The sequence below is a fragment of the Phlebotomus papatasi genome, unplaced genomic scaffold, assembly GCF_024763615.1.
Source record: "Phlebotomus papatasi isolate M1 unplaced genomic scaffold, Ppap_2.1 HiC_scaffold_29, whole genome shotgun sequence".
In the NCBI taxonomy this organism is placed as follows: Eukaryota; Metazoa; Arthropoda; class Insecta; order Diptera; family Psychodidae; genus Phlebotomus; species Phlebotomus papatasi.
In genome coordinates this window covers 155,801-177,708 of record NW_026604516.1, presented here as the reverse complement: position 1 = coordinate 177,708, position 21,908 = coordinate 155,801, and the positions used below count along the sequence as shown (strand labels likewise).

General features: G+C 40.9%; 1 protein-coding gene across 1 annotated transcript; it reads right to left on the bottom strand.

Moving 5' to 3' along the window:
- Nucleotides 1-4,499: 4,499 nt before the first annotated feature.
- Nucleotides 4,500-20,904, bottom strand: LOC129809064 (uncharacterized). Its single transcript, XM_055858920.1, has 2 exons — nt 18,181-20,904; nt 4,500-5,177 (listed from the first exon to the last, which is right to left on the bottom strand). Exons 1-2 carry the CDS (start codon nt 20,902-20,904, stop codon nt 4,500-4,502), a joined length of 3,402 nt encoding a protein of 1,133 aa, XP_055714895.1.
- Nucleotides 20,905-21,908: the final 1,004 nt, after the last annotated feature.

Below are 21,908 nucleotides of genomic sequence, written 5' to 3'. Positions count from 1 at the left end.
ACTCCAAGCAAAATATTTCGGACCAGAAGTTTATCGACTTCAAAAGAAACTTCCTATTCTCTCCAAAAGTAAGATACTCTCGTTGAGTCCATTTCTTGATGAGGATGGACTTCTTAGAGTGGGAGGAAAACTCGAAAATTCAGAACTCCCATATGGGGCAAAACATCCAGTTTTGATACCCCAGAAATCTCATTTGGCTAATTTAATTATACGTGAAGCCCATCATTCCACATTACATGGAGGAATTTCACTGACGTTGAATTATCTAAGGAACAAATATTGGATTCCTAATTCGAGAAATACTGTAAAGAGTATAATAGACAAATGTCTAATTTGTTTCAGACATAAAAGACACACTCCGGATCAGCTGATGGGAAATCTTCCGCATTCGAGAGTGACTTCATCTCCTCCCTTTACTTCGTGCGGAGTTGATTTCGCTGGACCTTTCTTCACGAGGGCGTCAAAAGTAAGGGGAGTTGCGAAGTCCAAAAGCTATATCGCTATATTTGTCTGTTTCAGCACGAGAGCCGTACATATGGAACTCGTCAGTGATCTTACAAAAGAAGCTTTTCTAGCTGCGTTCAAAAGATTTATATCACGCAGAGGAAAACCAGCCAACATATATAGTGATAATGGCACAAACTTGGTTGGTGCGAAGAACGTACTAGAAAAGGAATTGAAAAAGGCGACAAAAGATGCAACCGAAAATGCATCAAGATATGCAGCTGAGGAAGGGATACAATGGCATCTAATCCCACCAGCAGCTCCTCATTTTGGTGGATTATGGGAAGCTGCAGTAAAGTCAGCGAAGAAACACTTGAAGATAGTGTTGAGGGATACAACTCTTTCGTATGAGGAATTCACGACAGTCCTAACACGCGTAGAAGCGGCCTTAAACTCAAGGCCAATTTCCCCGCTGTCTAACGATCCGAACGATCTTTCTGCCCTGTCGCCGGGACACTTCCTCATCGGAAGGCAAATCTAGGCCCCGCCCGAAAACGAAGTGGAAGAGGAAGAACCACTTAGACGTTGGAAAAAAGTTACGAGGCTGAATCAGTCCTTATGGAAAAGATGGTCTCGTGACTATTTACAGCATTTGCAGCAGCGCTACAAATGGCAGAGACTGAAAGAGCCTGTGGAGATAGGAGACTTAGTTCTTATCACGGACGGAAACATACCTCCTCAACGATGGCCATTGGCAAGAGTCATTAGAATCCATCCAGCATCTGATGGTATTAACAGAGTGGTGGATTTGAAGACTAAGGATGGGGAAAAAAGACGTCCAATCACTAAGATAGCGAAGCTTCCGATTGATCAGAAGCCTGATCGGACAGACTCTGATTTTAGACAAACCCCTAGTACGAGTAATTTCGCTTGGGCAAATCGTCAAAACAACAGACCAAGATTTAGAAATAGTTCCTGGAAAAGCACACTTCTTTTCATGCTGTTAGCGCTTTTCACTCTTGGAGCTACTCAAACTCACAGTCACTCTGCAGTTCGAACTCATAATTACACTATTGTTGAACCACAACCAGGTCTTTATGTTGAGGAACTAGGTGTAGCAAGGCTCAAGAGAGGAATATTGAGAATTGAAACTGATTATCGTTACGACCAATTTTCAAAGGACAGACTGACAATAGAGGACACGCTTAAGAATACATCAAATGCATGTCGGGAAGCTGAAGAACTCACTCATGATGTGAGATGTAAATACTATATCGGACATCTTCGACACAAGGTGGGTTCAGTCATTGAAAAAATTGAAAATATATACACTTCCGCAGTTAGAAAACGAAGAGGACTATTAGGCCAGGCTTTAACCTATGTCTTCGGAGTGAATGATGAAGTTTACAGGGATATAGAGGAACTTCAACAAAGTCAACGGGTACAGATGGACTCCATCAATCAGCATAATATGCTATTAAGCGCCAAGGTTGATCACGCGATAGAACAAATCAATGCCAAGATGTCACAATATACGCAGAAGATGAACCAGGTGATTCAACTCACAGAGGAACTACGAGCTTGGAATGTGGTTATGGATCATAATAGGGTAAGACTGGAAGTTTTGGCAATGTATACGTCCGCGAGTGATTATCTTGAAGAATTAGATGAGTTTTATGAGAGATTGATGAGAGCAAGAACTGGAAGGGGCAACATCTTAGATTTTGCCTCACGCAAAACTTTAAATAAAACTATCAGGAGAACTTTAGATAGAATAGGGTCCGATTATCAAGTTGTTGAGATAGTAGGGTCCAAGGTTGACTTCACAATCAATGCAGATTCTATACAAATCTTTGGGAAGCTTTACATTCTGGAGAAACAGAGGTATAAGGTGCTCCACATAACACCTGTTCCAATGCGTCTCATTAATAGGAGTTTTCTTACACCTGATCTAGAGTCAGAGACAATTGCTGTTGATTTTAACAGCCAGACGTTCTTTGAATTTCGTCATGAAGGTTGCACTCATGATTTGCAGTCAGGATACGTATGTGCCCCTCATGCAGTACATGATCTGAAGGAGCGACCTACTTGTGTTATTGATCAGATCTACAACAGATATCCCAAGAAATCCTGCAAAGCTACTTTGATCGATCTGAAAGGCATATTGTGCAAAAAATTGACTATGAACAATGTTTGGCTCTTTATCAGTAGTCAACCAGAGTCCATTGCTATAATATGCCAAGGGATAAGAGATGAACATGTCATCGAGAATGTTGGCATCATAAAAATTTTGGGTGGATGTGCTATTGAATCAGGCACTATGAGTCTACGTGCAAGCATTGAATCTACAACTAAGGTTTCATCTAGCTTTGTGAAACGAATGGATTTTACTCTGCTTGAAGCAGATCGTACCGCTGCGAAAATAAAGATTCAAAATCCACAACCCCTGAAGTCATTTGAGCCAATTACAACTGCTCATATTCCAGAGGTGATTGCCAACACACACCACAATTGGGTTATGGGACCAAGTTTTACCATACCGGTCTCCATCATCGTACCTATCATCCTGTTGGTGGCATGGACAACGAGGAGAATGTGGTTACGATGCTGTCGTAGAGAGCTACCGAACGAAGACCAACCTGAACCAGAGGAGGTAACGTTATCTGAGAGGTTCAGGCGATTGCTACACAATATATTCCAAGAAGCATCATCCAGGGCGCCGCCGGCCCAAGATGTTCACGACTGTGAACATGAATAATTTTTTATAATGTATTTAATCCTTTTCTTTTTATTATTTCTTTCTAAAAGTTGATAAATCATACTAACTTCTCATTGTTTATATTTGGAAGAATATAGGGCAATTGTGGAAGAACGTACAATGTACTTGCAAAGTAGGGGAAGAAATTTGCTTGCTCATTATATTTTGTCACATTTCCCCCAAGTTGCAGTAGGCGTGCATAAAAATTTGTACTTTCTCCCACCTCTTTAGAATTAAGAAAGTATTGTAATATAAATAATTGATTTGTGGGAAAATAAATCAGTCGCGTCTTTCCATGGAATCTAGCTACGGCTTATGCATAGAAGCTCACAAGAGTGATGCAGTAGTGGAAAGGACAAGTAAGTAAGGCAAAAACTTTGTCTTTTCACTAAGTCTTCTCATGCAAGGAATCCTCCCAAGTTCTTTTAAGAAAGAGCTGCCTTTAAGAAGGCGCTCTAATTATTAGAATTTTGTCCCCCAGTGACTGTAGAGCGTCATAGGCGCTCTCTTCACCGGAATTCCTAGGTAAACCCTCCCAAAATTCTAAGATAAATCCTAACAGCTCTGCCACTGTCTATTCAATCATCATTGAATTTTAGACAGCGCTCAACGGCTAAAGTTATATGCGCTGTGTGGGTACTGATTATGGGGCCCGTAATCAGTAATCGTAATACGGGCCCTCCTCGTATGTCAGTTTAAGATAAAGTCACTAAAGAAGAACACTAGATGAGATTTGCCAAATCACAACAATCAATAAACTCCAAAACTTTCTTAATTTTTCTATGATCACTGTTATCATCTATATCACTCAGATGAATACCTCCTAAAGCTAATCGTAATTCGGAGTATTTAGTACAGTCCTCCAATAAATGTTTAACACTAACTCTAGTATTACAACGATCACAAATGGGAGGATTATCTCTTTCCATGAGGTACTTATGAGTAAACGCTGTGTGGCCTATACGAAGTCTCGATAGAATGCCCTATCGTCTCCTCTGTAAATCGGCTGGATGAAGCAGGGCTTAAGGGTCACTACAGAAAGATCTCAATTTGTTGTCCGGAGGAAGAGCAGACCATGTGGCAGCTCTCCTCATTCTCCATCTCCGTTTAGTTACTGTCTGGGCGTCCTCGAGTGTCAAGCGTTCATCAAATAAGTCTACATTTCGAATAGTCTTTCGCTAACCTATCAGCCAGCTCATTACCATTCACTCCACAGTGTCCAGGAATCCAAAGGATCTGGTTTTGATTTGATGCCAACTCATTTTTTATTTTATTTACTAGGCAATTAGGAGAATCATTAAAAAAGGGCTTTGCATACTGAAAGGCTATCCGTGGCAATAGTTTTGCTAGAGGAGCCTGCTTTTTCAAGAGATAATCCGTGCAGTATTGCTACTGCCTCCGATGAAAAAACCGAAGAATTCTCGTTAAGTTTATAGGACAATCTACATTCTGGGCTAGCCATGTACACACCGTATCCCGATCCCTCTGTCTGCTTGGTACCATCTGTAAAGATGGTGACTTGAGTCAGCAGAGATAGAAGCTTTTCAAGAACTATTCCCTTAAACACTAGTGGGTGAGTGTCTTTTTTCTTGTTGTTGCTAAGAGAGATATCTACCTTATTGTGTGGGAAGAGCCATGGAGGCCTAGGAGAGACGAATCTTTCGTGAAGGGTGAATTGTGGTACATCATACTCTTGGCTATGTGCAAGGCTAAGCCTGAGAGTTGAAGTAATTTGCCTCCTGGCACTTCTTCTGCTTGCCTCATCCAAAAGTTCCTGATGGAGGAAGTGTCTAGGGTCAGCCCTGACTTTATTAGCCCATCTTATGATTAGGAGTTCTCTGCGTTCTTGAAGTGATGGAACATTGGCTTCGGCCAGTATGCTGATAATGGGTGAAGATTTAAATGCCTTCAATTTTACGAAGATTTGTTTTTGATGCCGTCCCATATGCCTGCACACCATAGTCACACTTGCCCCCTATCAACGCAAGGGAAATATGAATCAGTTGAGACCTATTACATCCCCAAACCGTGTTGGCCAAGGTCTTGACTAGCTGAACCCTCTGAAGGCATTTTATTCTAAGCTCTTCCAGGTAAGCTCTAAAGGTTAATTTACTGTCAAACAGTACCCCCAGAATTCTAATTGTGCTCTCAAATTGAACCTTTACTCAATACAATGACAAGAAAGGGACTTCACACCTCCGTTTTCTGCAAAAGTGAATAGCTTTGGTCTTATGTGGAGAAAACTTGCAACCAAAGTCGTGCGACCAAGACTCTAAGATATTTATTGCGTTTTGAAGTCTCAGATCTAAGTTGTGGTCTTTACCGTTTCCAAAGATAACTACATCATCTGCATAAAGAAGATGGTTGACTCCACAAAAAGTGAGCACATGTGACACACTACACATTGCCACTAAAAAAAGTGGGACACTCAAAACACTACCAGTAGGAACTCCGTTTTTCTGTTCGTAAGGTTCGGACAGAGTGTTACCAATTGCTACTTGGAAGGACCTGCCTGACAGGAAGTTCTCTATGAACCTCAAAAATACACCTTCAAGACCCCAAGATCGTAGCTGATTAATTATATTAATCCTCCATACTCTTTCATATACTTTCTCCAGATCAAAACTGACACAATACACATGCTCACGCAAGTTTAGTGATTTGGAAACGAAGTGTTGTAAGCTGGCCAGACTATCTGCAGTAGAACGCGCTCTACGGAAACCCATTTGATTTTCGGGAATAAGGTTATTAACCTCCAGCCACCACATCAACCTACGAGCTACCATCTTTTCCATCACCTTCCCTACGCAACTAAGTAATGAGATAGGCCTATAACTAATGGGGTCTAGTGGACTTTTACCAGGTTTCAGAACTGGTATAACAATTGCCAATTTCCAATCAGATGGAAAATATCCTTCTTGAAATATTCTATTATATAAAGCTAAGAGGTGATTTTGTTCTGAGTATGGTAAATTTTTGAGCATGGAGTAGGATATATTATCTGGCCCACATGATTTTCCCTTGCAAGACTGGAGGGCCTCAGTTAGCTCCTGGAATGTGAAGTTCACATTTAGTCGTTCTTCCATGGGAAAAGCCGGAATATTATGGATAGACCCCAGATTATCACGGATATGGATTTCTTTTTGGTTAATATGAGAGTCGTCCGAATTTTCACAGAAAGTTTTTGCGAGAACTTATGCTATGGCTAAAGGCTCTGTTGTGTGGCCATTTTCATTACAAATTTCTCTAGAGGCACAGCTGTTGTAATGCCCTCGAATTATTCTGACTTTATCCCAGACTTCTTTAGATGGGGTATTGGGTCCGAAACTTTGTATATATTCTGTCCAAGTTCTTTTTTTGCGTCCTGTACAGCACGTTTAATCTCGCTTCTCTTAATTCTATAAGCCTCAAGATTTTCCGGAGTAGGGTTACGTCTACGTGTTCTCCCCAATTTCTTTTTCTCTCTGATCATGTTAGCTAGAGAATTAGTCCACCATGGGACACACCTTTTCGACGGGGACGTACTACTCTTCGGAATATCAAGTGAGATTCTTAACAATCTCACCTACTATAATCCTAACAAAATTTCATGTCCTCCGATCGCGCTCAAACTTGACCAAAATGTGTTTCACCACTTCCTGATTCCGAATATATGGGGGGCTAAGTTACGTTCCCGGACGGCCGGCCGCTCTTTGGAGCTTAATAGCTCCTAAACTAAAAAAGATATCGAGTTGCGGTTTTCGGCAAAGGTTATATATCGGGTGAAAATTGCAACTTGGTGCATAGAACCCCCACCCCCCACCCCTCCTTCCGCCATTTTGAAGACCCCCTTTTTTTGTTTTCTCAATAGCTCCGCCCCTATGGCATTCAGCGGACTCAAATTTTAGTATGTTATAGCTGGGCCTTAGAGCTTTCCATCAATACCAAACTTAAGGTCCCCCGACCCCCCCTGACCCGAGCTGTAAGGGTCCAAAAAAATTTCTTAAAATGCCCATAACTCTGGTTCTAATTGTCAGAATTTAAAAAATGAGGGCTTTTTGGAAAGCTCTCGTGAAATGCCACTTCCCCTTCTAACATCGCAAGGTCATAAAACCACCGCTAGGGGCGCTTTTTTTAAAAAGAAAATTTTTAAATCTTAAAAGTTAAATAACTCAAAAATTCCATTGTGCATCGGGCTGAAAATTTAGTATGTTGTAGCCGTTGATTATACCTATCAAACAAAAAAAACCTTAAGTCAATCTAAAACCCCTGACCCGAGCTATAAGGGGTCAAAGTTCGAACATTGACCGGCCTCTATCTCCGGTTCTAATTAACATAGCTACCTAAATTTTACCTTTTTGGTTTCGTCTCGATGAGCACTTTCAGATGGAAGTTCAAAAAGTCACCACAGGTGGCGCTGTGATAGCGTCAAAATTCATCGAAATTCAAAGTCACTTTTCTCAAAAACGGCATTGTGCAAGTTAATGAAATTTTAGTATGTTGTAGTCCAGTCTAGGACGTTTCCAAAATGGTGCGTATGTGCGCTGTGGTTTCAATAGAACCGGAGATATGAGGGGCCAAAGTTCACGAAATTCGAAAAATCATATCTCCGGTTCTATGTGACCGATTTTGATGAATGAGGGCTTAAACGAATGATCTCACCAAATACTACAACTTTCTAGAATATTTGAACTTCGTGGGACCAACACCAGGGGCGCCACAGTCGAAAAACCAATTTCAATATCACATAACCTCAATTATCTCGACTGTCACTGAACCGATTTTGATGATTACTTCAACATAATTGTAGGGCACATATGAGGACTTATTGCAAAAACCCTGTATCTTTTTTGGTGACTTCAAAAAACCTCTAGAGAAATCTTACGAGCAAAAAACGGCCACAGTTTTTTAACGAGCTAAAAACCATTTATCAATCATTTCTCGCAGTATAATTGAATTAGAATTTGCAAGAAAAAGCTATTTCATGATCTACGAACATAAGACGTCCTTCTCATCATTATTTTAGACATCCCCAAATCCTCTTTATCCACAAGATGACGATTCCTGGAAAAGCTCTGGACATGGTATTACCCTACTTTTCCTCATTTTTCCTCCAGATATGATCAGTTTTGAGCCCATTCATATGATGACTATCCCCAGCACTGTTCCGGATATGGAATTCCCTAGCTTTTTCGCCATCTCTCTTCCTGAAATGGTCAGATCTCAGTCCATACGCAGGGTGATCATCCCCAGCGTTGTTCTGGACAGGAAATTCCCTAGTTTTTTCGCCACCTTTCATCCAGAAATGGTCAGATCTGAGTCCATCCACATGGGGACCATCTCCAGCACTGTTCCGGATATGGAATTCCCTAGCTTTTTCGCCATCTCTCTTCCAGAAATGGTCAGATCTGAGTCCATCCACATGGGGACCATCTCCAGCACTGTTCCGGATATGGAATTCCCTAGCTTTTTCGCCATCTCTCTTTCAGAAATGGTCAGATCTCAGTCCATACACATGGGGACCATCTCCAGCACTGTTCCGGATATGGAATTCCCTAGCTTTTTCGCCATCTCTCTTCCAAAAATGTTCAGATCTGAGTCCATCCACATGGGGACCATCTCCAGCACTGTTCCGGATATGGAATTCCCTAGCTTTTTCGCCATCTCTCATCCAGAAATGGTCAGATCTGAGTCCATCCACATGGGGACCTTCTCCAGCACTGTTCCGGATATGGAATTCCCTAGCTTTTTCGCCATCTCTTATCCAGAAATGGTCAGATCTGAGTCCATCCACATGGTGACCATCTCCAGCATTGTTCCGGATATGGAATTCCCTAGCTCTTTCGCCATCTCTCTTCCAGAAATGGTCAGATCTGAGTCCATCCACATGAAATGGGAGCCCATCTGGGGACCATCTCCAGCACTGTTCCGGATATGGAATTCCCTAGCTTTTTCGCCATCTCTCTTCCAGAAATGGTCAGATCTGAGTCCATCCACATGGGGACCATCTCCAGCACTGTTCCGGATATGGAATTCCCTAGCTTTTTCGCCATCTCTCTTCCAGAAATGGTCAGATCTGAGTCCATCCACATGGTGACCATCTCCAGCATTGTTCCGGACCCTAGCTCTCCAGCACTGTTCCGGATATGGAATTCCCTAGCTTTTTCGCCATCTCTCATCCAGAAATGGTCAGATCTGAGTCCATCCACATGGGGAACATCTCCAGCACTGTTCCGGATATGGAATTCCCTAGCTTTTTCGCCATCTCTCATCCAGAAATGGTCAGATCTGAGTCCATCCACATGGTGACCATCTCCAGCACTGTTCCGGATATGGAATTCCCTAGCTTTTTCGCCATCTCTCATCCAGAAATGGTCAGATCTGAGTCCATCCACATGGTGACCATCTCCAGCACTGTTCCGGATATGGAATTCCCTAGCTTTTTCGCCATCTCTCTTCCAGAAATGGTCAGATCTGAGTCCATCCACATGGGGACCATCTCCAGCACTGTTCCGGATATGGAATTCCCTAGCTTTTTCGCCATCTCTCTTCCAGAAATGGTCAGATCTGAGTCCATCCACATGGGGACCATCTCCAGCACTGTTCCGGATATGGAATTCCCTAGCTTTTTCGCCATCTCTCTTCCAGAAATGGTCAGATCTGAGTCCATCCACATGGGGACCATCTCCAGCACTGTTCCGGATATGGAATTCCCTAGCTTTTTCGCCATCTCTCATCCAGAAATGGTCAGATCTGAGTCCATCCACATGGGGACCATCTCCAGCACTGTTCCGGATATGGAATTCCCTAGCTTTTTCGCCATCTCTCATCCAGAAATGGTCAGATCTGAGTCCATCCACATGGGGCACCATATGGAATTCCCTAGCCAGCATTGTCCATCCGGACCATATGTTCCGAATTGGAATTCCCTAGCTTTTTCGCCATCTCTCATGGTCTAGAACATGGTCCAGATCTATGGAATTCCCTAGTCGCATCCAGAAATGGTCATGGTGGGGACCATCTCCAGCACTGTTCCGGATATGGAATTCCCTAGCTTTTTCGCCATCTCTCTTCCAGAAATGGTCAGATCTGAGTCCATCCACTTGGGGACCATCTCCAGCACTGTTCCGGATATGGAATTCCCTAGCTTTTTCGCCATATCTCTTCCAGAAATGGTCAGATCTGAGTCCATCCACTTGGGGACCATCTCCAGCACTGTTCCGGACAGGGAATTCCCTAGCATTTTCGCAATTTTTCGCGATTTTCCTCCAGGAAATCCCAGATCTTCTGGGATTTTCTTGCATATTACGCCCAAAACACTTCAGATACCTTTTGTGGTCAGAGGATTTCTGGAGCTTCCTCCAGGAAATCCCAGTCTTCTGGGATTTTCTTGTATATTATGCCCAAAACACTTCATATACCTTTTGTGGTCAGAGGATTTCTGGAGCTTCCACCAGGAAATCCCAGATCTTCTGGGATTTCCTTGAATATTATGCCCAAAACACTTCAGATACCTTTTGTGGTCAGAGGATTTCTGGAGCTTCCTCCAGAAAATCCCAGATCTTCTGGGATTTCCTTGAATATTATGTCTAAAACACTTCAGATACCTTTTGTGGTCAGAGGATTTCTGGAGCTTCCTCCAGGAAATCCCAGATCTTCTCTTGCATATTATGTCCAAAACACTTCAGGTGGTCAGAGGATCTCCTCCTGGAAATTATAGATCTAGATAATCGACTTTAAAGATTTTCAGACACTTTTATGCATTTCTCGTCCAATTTTCTTCCTTTTCCAGTGAAATTTTGCACATCTCAAGCCTGAAAGTGGCTCTAAATGGATGTAAAGTTTGAGGCCTCTATCTCTCATAGTTTCCGAGATAATCGACTTTAAAGATTTTCAGACACTTTTATGCATTTCTCGTCCAATTTTCTTAATTTTCCAGTGAAATTTTGCACATATCAAGCCTGAAAGTGGCTCTAAATGGATGTAAAGTTTGAGGCCTCTATCTCTCATAGTTTCCGAGATAATCGACTTTAAAGATTTTCAGACACTTTTATGCATTTCTCGTCCAATTTTCTTAATTTTCCAGTGAAATTTTGCACATATCAAGCCTTAAAGTGGCTCTAAATGGATGTAAAGTTTGAGGCCTCTATCTCTCATAGTTTCCGAGATAATCGACTTTAAAGATTTTCAGACACTTTTATGCATTTCTCGTCCAATTTTCTTAATTTTCCAGTGAAATTTTGCACATATCAAGCCTGAAAGTGGCTCTAAATGGATGTAAAGTTTGAGGCCTCTATCTCTCATAGTTTCCGAGATAATCGACTTTAAAGATTTTCAGACACTTTTATGCATTTCTCGTCCAATTTTCTTAATTTTCCAGTGAAATTTTGCACATATCAAGCCTTAAAGTGGCTCTAAATGGATGTAAAGTTTGAGGCCTCTATCTCTCATAGTTTCCGAGATAATCGACTTTAAAGATTTTCAGACACTTTTATGCATTTCTCGTCCAATTTTCTTAATTTTCCAGTGAAATTTTGCACATATCAAGCCTGAAAGTGGCTCTAAATGGATGTAAAGTTTGAGGCCTCTATCTCTCATAGTTTCCGAGATAATCGACTTTAAAGATTTTCAGACACTTTTATGCATTTCTCGTCCAATTTTCTTAATTTTCCAGTGAAATTTTGCACATATCAAGCCTTAAAGTGGCTCTAAATGGATGTAAAGTTTGAGGCCTCTATCTCTCATAGTTTCCGAGATAATCAACTTTAAAGATTTTCAGACACTTTTATGCATTTCTCGTCCAATTTTCTTAATTTTCCAGTGAAATTTTGCACATATCAAGCCTGAAAGTGGCTCTAAATGGATGTAAAGTTTGAGGCCTCTATCTCTCATAGTTTCCGAGATAATCGACTTTAAAGATTTTCAGACACTTTTATGCATTTCTCGTCCAATTTTCTTAATTTTCCAGTGAAATTTTGCACATATCAAGCCTTAAAGTGGCTCTAAATGGATGTAAAGTTTGAGGCCTCTATCTCTCATAGTTTCCGAGATAATCAACTTTAAAGATTTTCAGACACTTTTATGCATTTCTCGTCCAATTTTCTTAATTTTCCAGTGAAATTTTGCACATATCAAGCCTGAAAGTGGCTCTAAATGGATGTAAAGTTTGAGGCCTCTATCTCTCATAGTTTCCGAGATAATCGACTTTAAAGATTTTCAGACACTTTTATGCATTTCTCGTCCAATTTTCTTAATTTTCCAGTGAAATTTTGCACATATCAAGCCTTAAAGTGGCTCTAAATGGATGTAAAGTTTGAGGCCTCTATCTCTCATAGTTTCCGAGATAATCAACTTTAAAGATTTTCAGACACTTTTATGCATTTCTCGTCCAATTTTCATCTCGGAAAGTATGAGAGATAGGGGCCTCAAACTTTACATTTGTTTAGAGCCTCCTTCAGGCTTGAGATGTACAGAATTTAACTCGGAAATAAGGAAAATTGGACGAGAAATGCATAAAAGTGTTTGAAAATCATTAAAGTCGATTATCTCGGAAACTATGAGAGATGGGGGCCTCAAACTTTACATTTGTCTAGAGCCTCCTTCAGGTGAGATGTGCAGAATTTAACTCGGAAATAAGGAAAATTGGACGAGAAATGCATAAAAGTGTTTGAAAATCTTTAAAGTCGATTATCTCGGAAACTATGAGAGATAGGGGCCTCAAACTTTACATTTGGTTAGAGCCTCCTTCAGGTGAGATGTGCAGAATTTAACTCGGAAATAAGGAAAATTGGACGAGAAATGCACAAAAGTGTTTGAAAATCTTTAAAGTCGATTATCTAACTATGAGAAAAACTATGAGTGAAGGAGGCCTATAACTTTAAATCCATTTAGAACCTTCTTTTAACTTGAACTGTGCTAAGATCTATAATTTCCAGGAGGTAGGTCCTGGAATCCTCTGACCACAAAAGGTATCTGAAGTGTTTTGGACATAATATGCAAGAAAATCCCAGAAGATCTGGGATTTCCTGGAGGAAGCTCCAGAAATCCTCTGACCACAAAAGGTATCTGAAGTGTTTTGGGCATAATATACAAGAAAATCCCAGAAGATCTGGGATTTCTGGAGGAAGCTCCAGAAATCCTCTGACCACAAAAGGTATCTGAGGTGTTTTGGGCATAATATACAAGGAAATCCCGGAAGGTCTAGGATTTCCTGGAGGAAGCTCCAAAAATCCTCTGACCACAAAAGGTATCTGAATTGTTTTGGGCATAATATGCAAGAAAATCACAGAAGATCTGGGATTTCTGGAGGAAGCTCCAGAAATCCTCTGACCACAAAAGGTATCTGAAGTGTTTTGGACATAATATACAAGAAAATCTTAGAAGATGTGGGATTTCCTGGAGAAAAATTGCGAAAAAGCTAGGGAATTCCATATCCGGAACAGTGCTGGAGATGGTCCTCAAGTGGATGGACTCAGATCTGACCATTTCTGGAAGAGAGATGGCGAAAAAGCTAGGGAGTTCCATATCCGGAACAGTGCTGGAGATGGTCCCCATGTGGATGGACTGAGATCTGACCATTTCTGGAAGAGAGATGGCGAAAAAGCTAGGGAATTCCATATCCGGAACAGTGCTGGAGATGATCCCCATGTAGATGGACTGAAATCTGACCATTTCTGGAAGAGAGATGGCGAAAAAGCTAGGGAATTCCATATCCAGAACAATGCTGGAGATGGTCACCATGTGGATGGACTCAGATCTGACCATTTCTGGAAGAGAGATGGCGAAAAAGCTAGGGAATTCCATATCCGGAACAGTGCTGGAGATGGTCCCCATGTGGATGGACTCAGATCTGACCATTTCTGGGAGAGAGATGGCGAAAAAGCTAGGGAATTCCATATCCGGAAGAATTCTGGGGATAGTCATCATATGGATGGGCTCAAAACTGGTCATATCTGGAGGAAAAATGAGGAAAAGTAGGATAATACCATGTCCAGAGCTTTTCCAGGGATGGTCATCTTGTGGATAAAGAAGATTTGGGGATGTCTAAAATAATGATGAGAAGGACGTCTTATGTTCGTAGATCATGAAATTGCTTTTTCTTCCAAATTCTAATTCAATTATACTGCGAGAAATGATTGATAAATGGTTTTTAGCTCGTTAAAAAACTGTGGCCGTTTTTTGCTCGTAAGATTTTTTGACAGTTTTTTTGCTCTGACAAAAAAGATACAGGGTTTTTGCAATAAGGTCCTCATTTGTCTCTACATTTCGTCCATACATCATTTTCCGCTCAGACTACGCTATCACTCCGATTTTACCGTTTAAGTGTGAGAAAATTGATTTTTCCAATAATAACGCTTTGAAATCACTCAGATGCCAATTTGACTGCCTCTACTCCACCGAGACACTTAAAATAGGGGTTTAAATGGAAAGTACCGCAAAATACAACAATTCTTTGATTTAGTTGAAGTTCAACAAATGAACACTTGGGGCACTCTGGATGAAAAAACGAGTTAAGAAACAAAAAAACCTCGCTTATCTTGGCTTCTGAGTAGTCGAGTCGTTCAAGTTCTACGGCAAAATTATAGAGAACATTCTGGTCTACATTTCACCCATATAACACTTTTCTGTCAGTTCATCCAAATCCTTGACATTTTGGTTCAAATACAAAACTTGTATAATTTCACGAATTTGACTCAAGATAACTGAATGGCGTCTCCCTACTTCAGCATCAAATCGAATTTGCATGCACTCCGAGTTAGCTCACGTTAAGAATCTCACCTACATAAGCCGGTTAGGATTATCTGTCCCTTTTTGGATGTATAGGTGATGGATTGTGAAGTTGAGAGAGCCCGTGAATGAAAACTCACCCGGTCAACCCGTCGAAGTGAATTCATCCGTTTCTCTATTTTTGACTTGTGTAATGTGGATTTTGTGTGAGGAGGTGATAAGACCTGGGATGTGTTGGGGGGAATAAGCAAAGTAAGCAAATGCCCCACCTCTCCCAAAGAAACAGTACATGTGATTCCGAGGAAAAAATTTCTGGAATCTGCAAGCTGCTGGTAATTAACTAGTGATAATGATTTGATTGATGAAAAAAGCGTTATTGTGGTGATATGTGATTTGTTGTTAAAATATGTAATTATTGCTCTTGTATTAGGATGTAGTGTCCATATTTTCAGATTCGTGATCATTTAAGATATTAGGGGGTTGATTTGCCGCTGAAACGGCATTTTCTTTTTGGAGTATCTTTCTTGCATTTTTAAGGAGTATATCGGCCCTTTCGATGGGATCGGTTGTAAATGTTTCTTCTGTTATATAATTTTGTGAGTTTACAGTGTTAGTTGATGTGTTATAGTTGATGGAATGTGCTGACTTTGAGGAACTTGGGGATGGAGTTTCAGTGATATCTTTAGATGATTGAAGTATTTTTCTTTCTTTTTGAGCGCGTTTAATTGCTTCTTGGATAAGCTGTTCCTCTTCAAGTTCCTTGCTGATTCTCTTAGTCCCTTTTGTGTTAGTGTTTGAAATGCAAACTTGATTTCTTGGCGTGAGAGTTGAGCTTGTGAAAGGTTTATCATGAGCTGGAATGTCCAGTGGAAGAGATGAAGCTTTTTTGGGGTGTTTGCCTTGAAGAGGCGGGAAATCTTCTTGCTCATTAAGCAATTCAAATGGATTACTGAGTAGGGCTTGCTTAAAAGTATACACATTTTTTCTAGGGCGAGGGTAAAGTAAGGCTGCTTCATTCCTATACAGATTCTGTGATGCCATTGCAATTCTGATACTCTTTTGCCTTTCCATTTCAGGACATTTGGGATCATTTGAAGGGTGGTTACCTCGGCATAGTATACAACTTGGAACTTCTACCGTGCAGTCTGTATGGGGGTGTGATCCCCAGCAACCAGAGCATTTACTATCAATTTCCCTGCATATATTCTTATAATGGCCCACCCGCCAACATTTTCGGCATTGTTGTATTCTCTGGACAAAGGGCTCGCAACGAATGAAGACGTGTTTAAATATTACGTATCTTGGTACAAAGGTTCCATTGAAATATACCTTCATTCTACGTGTATCGTGCGTCTCGACAATGCCACTGTTGAACTCTTTCCTTTTAATTCTCTCAACCTTCAGGGGTTTAAATTGCCCAGAAAACATACAATCCATAACTTCTGCCTCACTATATCTCGTGGGGATTTCAAAAATGATTGCGCAACTTGCCACGTAATACAACGGGATAAACAGCTTATAACTGACGTATTTCGAGTGGACACGCGTTATTAGAAAACCGGAAGTAAACACTGTGACTTGAGGAAAAAGCTTTTATTGCGACACTTGACTTGACTTGACGAACTAATCTGTTGAGGGCTGGGCGGCAAAGAGGAAGATGGCAGCATCCTTCGCTCTTTTATAGCCGCGCTCTCAAACCCCCTCCAAGAGGATCTCTTTCTCTCTCTCGGAGCACTCTCTCACATTGACTTCTACATTTTCAGACCTTACACTACACTTTCCCCCCATTTTTTTTATATAAAATATAATAAAAAATAATTCAGTTTGCCTTAACTAAAATAAAATCTAACTTATCTAATTCAAGAATAGTAATTGAAATTACAGGACAAGATCAATTACAATTTCTTGTTCCTAAGGTCTGACAATCTCTTTCTCCAGCGTGACCTAGTCATCACACCTGAAGTGTTCTCAGGACTTCTTGAACTCTTCAAGGAAACAGCTTCTTTTACTTTCTTACGCCTAACATTAACTGATTTTTTCCTTCCATAAAGAATATTTCTCTTACTTTTGTATGATGACTCCATACTAAAATCTACTGCTTGTGACTCTACTGACAAATCTGGGTGAAAAATTGAAAGCTTCTTTTTGAATTTCCTCAACTGATACACGGAGACTTTACGAATGTTATCATCTATGGAAATCAAATAAATCGTAGGAGATATCTTCAATTTAACAATGCAAGGCTTCCACTTTTCAAATCCAAGTGTATGATTTTTATAGAAAGCTGTTTCTCCTGCTTCAAATTCCAAAATTTCGGACTTTTTAGAATCATTTACTTCAACAATTTCTTCATCAATAGAATCAGACTCATGATTTTTAGACTTATTAGACTGAACTTTCTTACTTCGTTTTGAGTTTAAGAGATCAAGATTGGTTTTTGGAAAGTAGGAAAACAAAATTTCGTTTGGACTCCCCGACTGTGCAGTATTCGGAGTATTCCTATATTGCACCACAAATTTCTCAATTAGCTTTGAGTGTGGAACATCACTGGCTTGACTCAACAGAAACTTTTTTAGTACCCGTTTCACAGACTGTACAGCCCTTTCAGCCAAACCATTCGCGACTGGATGGTATCCGGGACTGTGTTCAAGCAAAATATCGTTCCCCTCACAAAAGGACTTAAATTGAGAAGACGTATACGGAGGACCATTATCCGTAACAATCTTAGTCGGTAATCCAAAAACTTTGAAAACTTGCTCAAGTTTAAGAATGACTGATTTCGCGGTGGTGGAAGACATCAGATGTACATCAATGTACTTGCTGTGAGCATCAACAAGGATCAAATACGTTTTCCCCCCGAAGTGGAAAAAATCCAAATGAATACGTTCAAAAGGATGAGACGTTTTTTTCCATTCGGTAGTAACACGGTTTTTAGGGACATTCCGTGTCTTCTGACAAGGGAAACAATTCGACACGAATTCTTCGATCTCTGCATCAATGCGAGGCCACCAAACGCAAGAACGAGCAACTTTCTTCATTATGACAATGCCATTATGATTTTCATGAATCATTTGCAAGACTTTTTCACTGAGACTATTAGGAATAATAAGACGATTGCGATAGAAAATCGCGTGATTTTCAATTGACAATTCGTTACGCATTTTGTAAAAACCTTTAATGTCTTTACTTATTTCTGACAATGCTGGCCATCCCCACATGACATATTTATAGACTTTCTGAAGAACGGAATCATTTTCCTGTTCATCTCGTACTTTTTCAAATTTGACTTTAATAGACTCTGACATTGCAATCGAATTAATTTGGAATTCCTCGACTTCGGTTGACTGAGACAGTAGTGGGAGACGTGATAAAGCATCAGCATTAGCCAATTTCTTCGCACTGTTGTGAACAATTTTGTACGAATAAATCGACAATTGGACTGCCCATCTCTGAAGTCTCGCTGCTGCGACTGCAGGAGTACCCTTCGATGGTGAGAAAATCTCTTTGAGTGCTTGCGAATCCGTATACAACGTGAAAGACTGTCCGTATATATACTTAAAAAACTTTTTGCAAGCAAAAATTATCGCAAGAGCTTCCCTGTGAAGTTGCGAATAATTTTTTTCCGCGGGTGACAGACTACTACTCGCGAAAAGGACTGGTTTTTCAACATTATTCACGACATGACTTAGAACTGCTGAAACACCGTACGGAGATGCATCCGTGGTAATGATCACTTCTTTCTGAGGATCAAAAATTTCGAGCACTGACTCACTCGTTAGCATCTTCTTTGTGTCGTCAAAGACTTTTTGACACTCTTCGGTCCAGACGAATTTTTTCTTATTCTTCTCCAACAAGGTATAAAGTGGACTAAATCTACCACTAAGATCAGGAATAAAATTCCGGTAATAATTAATTAATCCAAGGAACGCTTGCAACTCTTTAACATTTTTAGGCCTCGGTGCACTCACGATTGCTTCGATTTTCTTGGGATTTGGTTTCACCGTGTTTTCCGACAACAGATGACCCAAATATTCGACAGAGTTTTGGAAAAACTTACTCTTGTTCACGTTAATTTTAACGCGATGCTCATTGAATCGACGCAAAACTTCCCAAACTCTATCTTTGCATTCACTCATGGTACGACCACCTATAATGACATCATCTAAGAATACTTTTACCCCCTCCAGACCACAAAGAATCCTTTCAATGATTGACTGAAAAATCGCGACAGCTGAAGCCACCCCAAACGGCAGACGATTGTAACGAAAAAGCCCCCGATGGGTGTTAATCGTTAAAAATTCCTTTGAGGCTTCCTCAACTTCCAATTGCAAATACGCGTTGGACAAATCAATCACCGTAAAGCAATTACAATTAACCAAAGATGCGAATATTTCATCAATGTGCGGAAGTGGGTGTTGTTGAACTTTCATGAATGGATTAATAGTGGCTTTCGCATCGATACAGATACGAATATCTCCGTTTGACTTAGGAGCTATGACTATGGGACTTGCCCAATTTGAAAAATCAACTTTTTCAAGGACTTTATCATCAACAAGACGATTAAGCTCTGCTTCGACTTTATCTTGCAGGCGTAATGGCACAGGATATGCCCTGTGGAAAATGGGTGCACGACTTTCTACTTGAACACTGGCACGGTATCCCGTGATCATTTGATTGGCATCAAGGGATGTAACATGCGGAAATTCACGCGTAATTTCAGCGGAAATATTTTTAACAAAACTCACGGTTTGTCCGCTTACTAATTTGTCCCGCCACCCTGGTGTCAGATGATCAAGCCAGTCACGTCCTAGAATGGGTGCGAAATTTGCTTTGATCTGGACAATCACTAGTTCTAACATGCGCTGCTCAGTCGGAAAGTCCACTCGCACCATCGTTCTCCCAATCACCTGAATGGAATCGGACGTAAAAGACTTTAGTTTGACAGAATATTCGAGTAGTTTACAATGAGAAAACTTAGCTTTAAAATCCTGGTATGACAATAGTCGTGCTCCGGTGTCGATTTCCATTGGAATCTTCTGCCCCTCAATAGACATCGAGACAGTTGCCATAAGAGACACAGATCCAGTCACCTCCAGAATCCGCTTAACCTTCTCAGAGTTTCCAGACTCTTTGGATTGTGTGCACACTTGACTAGTATGCCCCTTCTTGTTGCATGAAAAACACGTCCAATCTTTGGCTGGACAATCCTCAGGATCATGTTGTTTCCTGCCACACCGACGACAAAGCTCCTTTTGACTTTGGGCCTTGCTCTGACTGCGTTGGGTGTTTTGTTGTTTCTTCTGAGTTGTTTTTCCTTCACGACGATTGAAGTTTTTTTTCTGTGACACCTTCTTGACGGAATTGTCACCATGGATAGCCTTTTCTTCTTGAAAAGCCATCTCCAAATTGAGTGCTAACTCACACAACTCAGGAAAAGTGTTTTTCTCGGACGCAAGAAGTTGTTGTTGGATTTTTTCGCTCCTTAAGCCCGCCACAAATCGATCGCAAAGGCTGTCTTCTAGCGCAGACTCTCGCAGTTTACCCGCGTTACTAATGACACCTGGTATGAATTTGCCGAACTCGCATGTCTCAGCTAAGCCTCTCAGCCGGAGAATAAAATCACTAACACTCTCTCTTGCCTCTTGCTGAGCGCGATGAAATTTGAATCTCTCTGAGCGGATGTTGCTCTTCTTCAAGTAGTGAGATTCAAGTAGCTGCAAAAGCTCCGTAAGAGTTTTTTTGCTTGGCAAGACAGGAAATGCCAACTTTTTCAGCGTCTTGTAGGTATCACCGGGAATATTTGCGATTAATGTAGCCACTTGCTTGTCTAGAGGTGTTCCTGCAGCCACGAAGTATTGCTCCACGCGGTCTTTCCAACCGATGACATCATCTTCAGGATCTCCCGATGGAAACTTACCACAACCATTTGCATGTGGTACCGCCGATTGCGCGCCAGCCGTTGAAGACCCGGAAATATCTTTTTTATCATCGGGCATCTTTCAAAACTTTATTTTCTACCGTCGCCACTGACGTATTTCGAGTGGACACGCGTTATTAGAAAACCGGAAGTAAACACTGTGACTTGAGGAAAAAGCTTTTATTGCGACACTTGACTTGACTTGACGAACTAATCTGTTGAGGGCTGGGCGGCAAAGAGGAAGATGGCAGCATCCTTCGCTCTTTTATAGCCGCGCTCTCAAACCCCCTCCAAGAGGATCTCTTTCTCTCTCTCGGAGCACTCTCTCACATTGACTTCTACATTTTCAGACCTTACACTACAGTAACCAGCTTCTACCATTCAAAGATCTGTTGCGATTTTGTTGGCTGAAGTCAAACTCTTGCAGTGAATCACTGCACTTTAAGGAGATCAAAGAGATGAAGCAACGCGAAAAGGAAGCACAGGAGAAACCAATTGTAAATTGTAATTGTGTCAGAAAAAGAAGAAGAAAGAGAAGATTGTGGAGGAAGAAACATCAAGACCCGTTGAGATGGGGAAGAAAAAGAAGAAGACAGAGGAAGTGTTCACGCGAAAAGACATATCCTAAATTTGTCCATGGAAACTTCCACCCATGATTATTTATTGGGTGACTCGTCTAATGTCAATTGATTTTTTCCCCTCTCCATAACGGACTTTTTTTTTCCTCCTCTTTTCGTCCTTCCTTTTTGCAAGTTCAAATGATTGTGTGTAATTTTCGCTCTGCCACAAATTTCTTTAATTTATTGAATAAAAGGGACAGATAATCCTAACCGGCTTATGTAGGTGAGATTCTTAACGTGAGCTAACTCGGAGTGCATGCAAATTCGATTTGATGCTGAAGTAGGGAGACGCCATTCAGTTATCTTGAATAAAATTCGTGAAATTATACAAGTTTTGTATTTGAACCAAAATGTCAAGGATTTGGATGAACTGACAGAAAAGTGTTATATGGGTGAAATGTAGACCAGAATGTTCTCTATAATTTTGCCGTAGAACTTGACCTCATCGATTACTCAGAAGCCA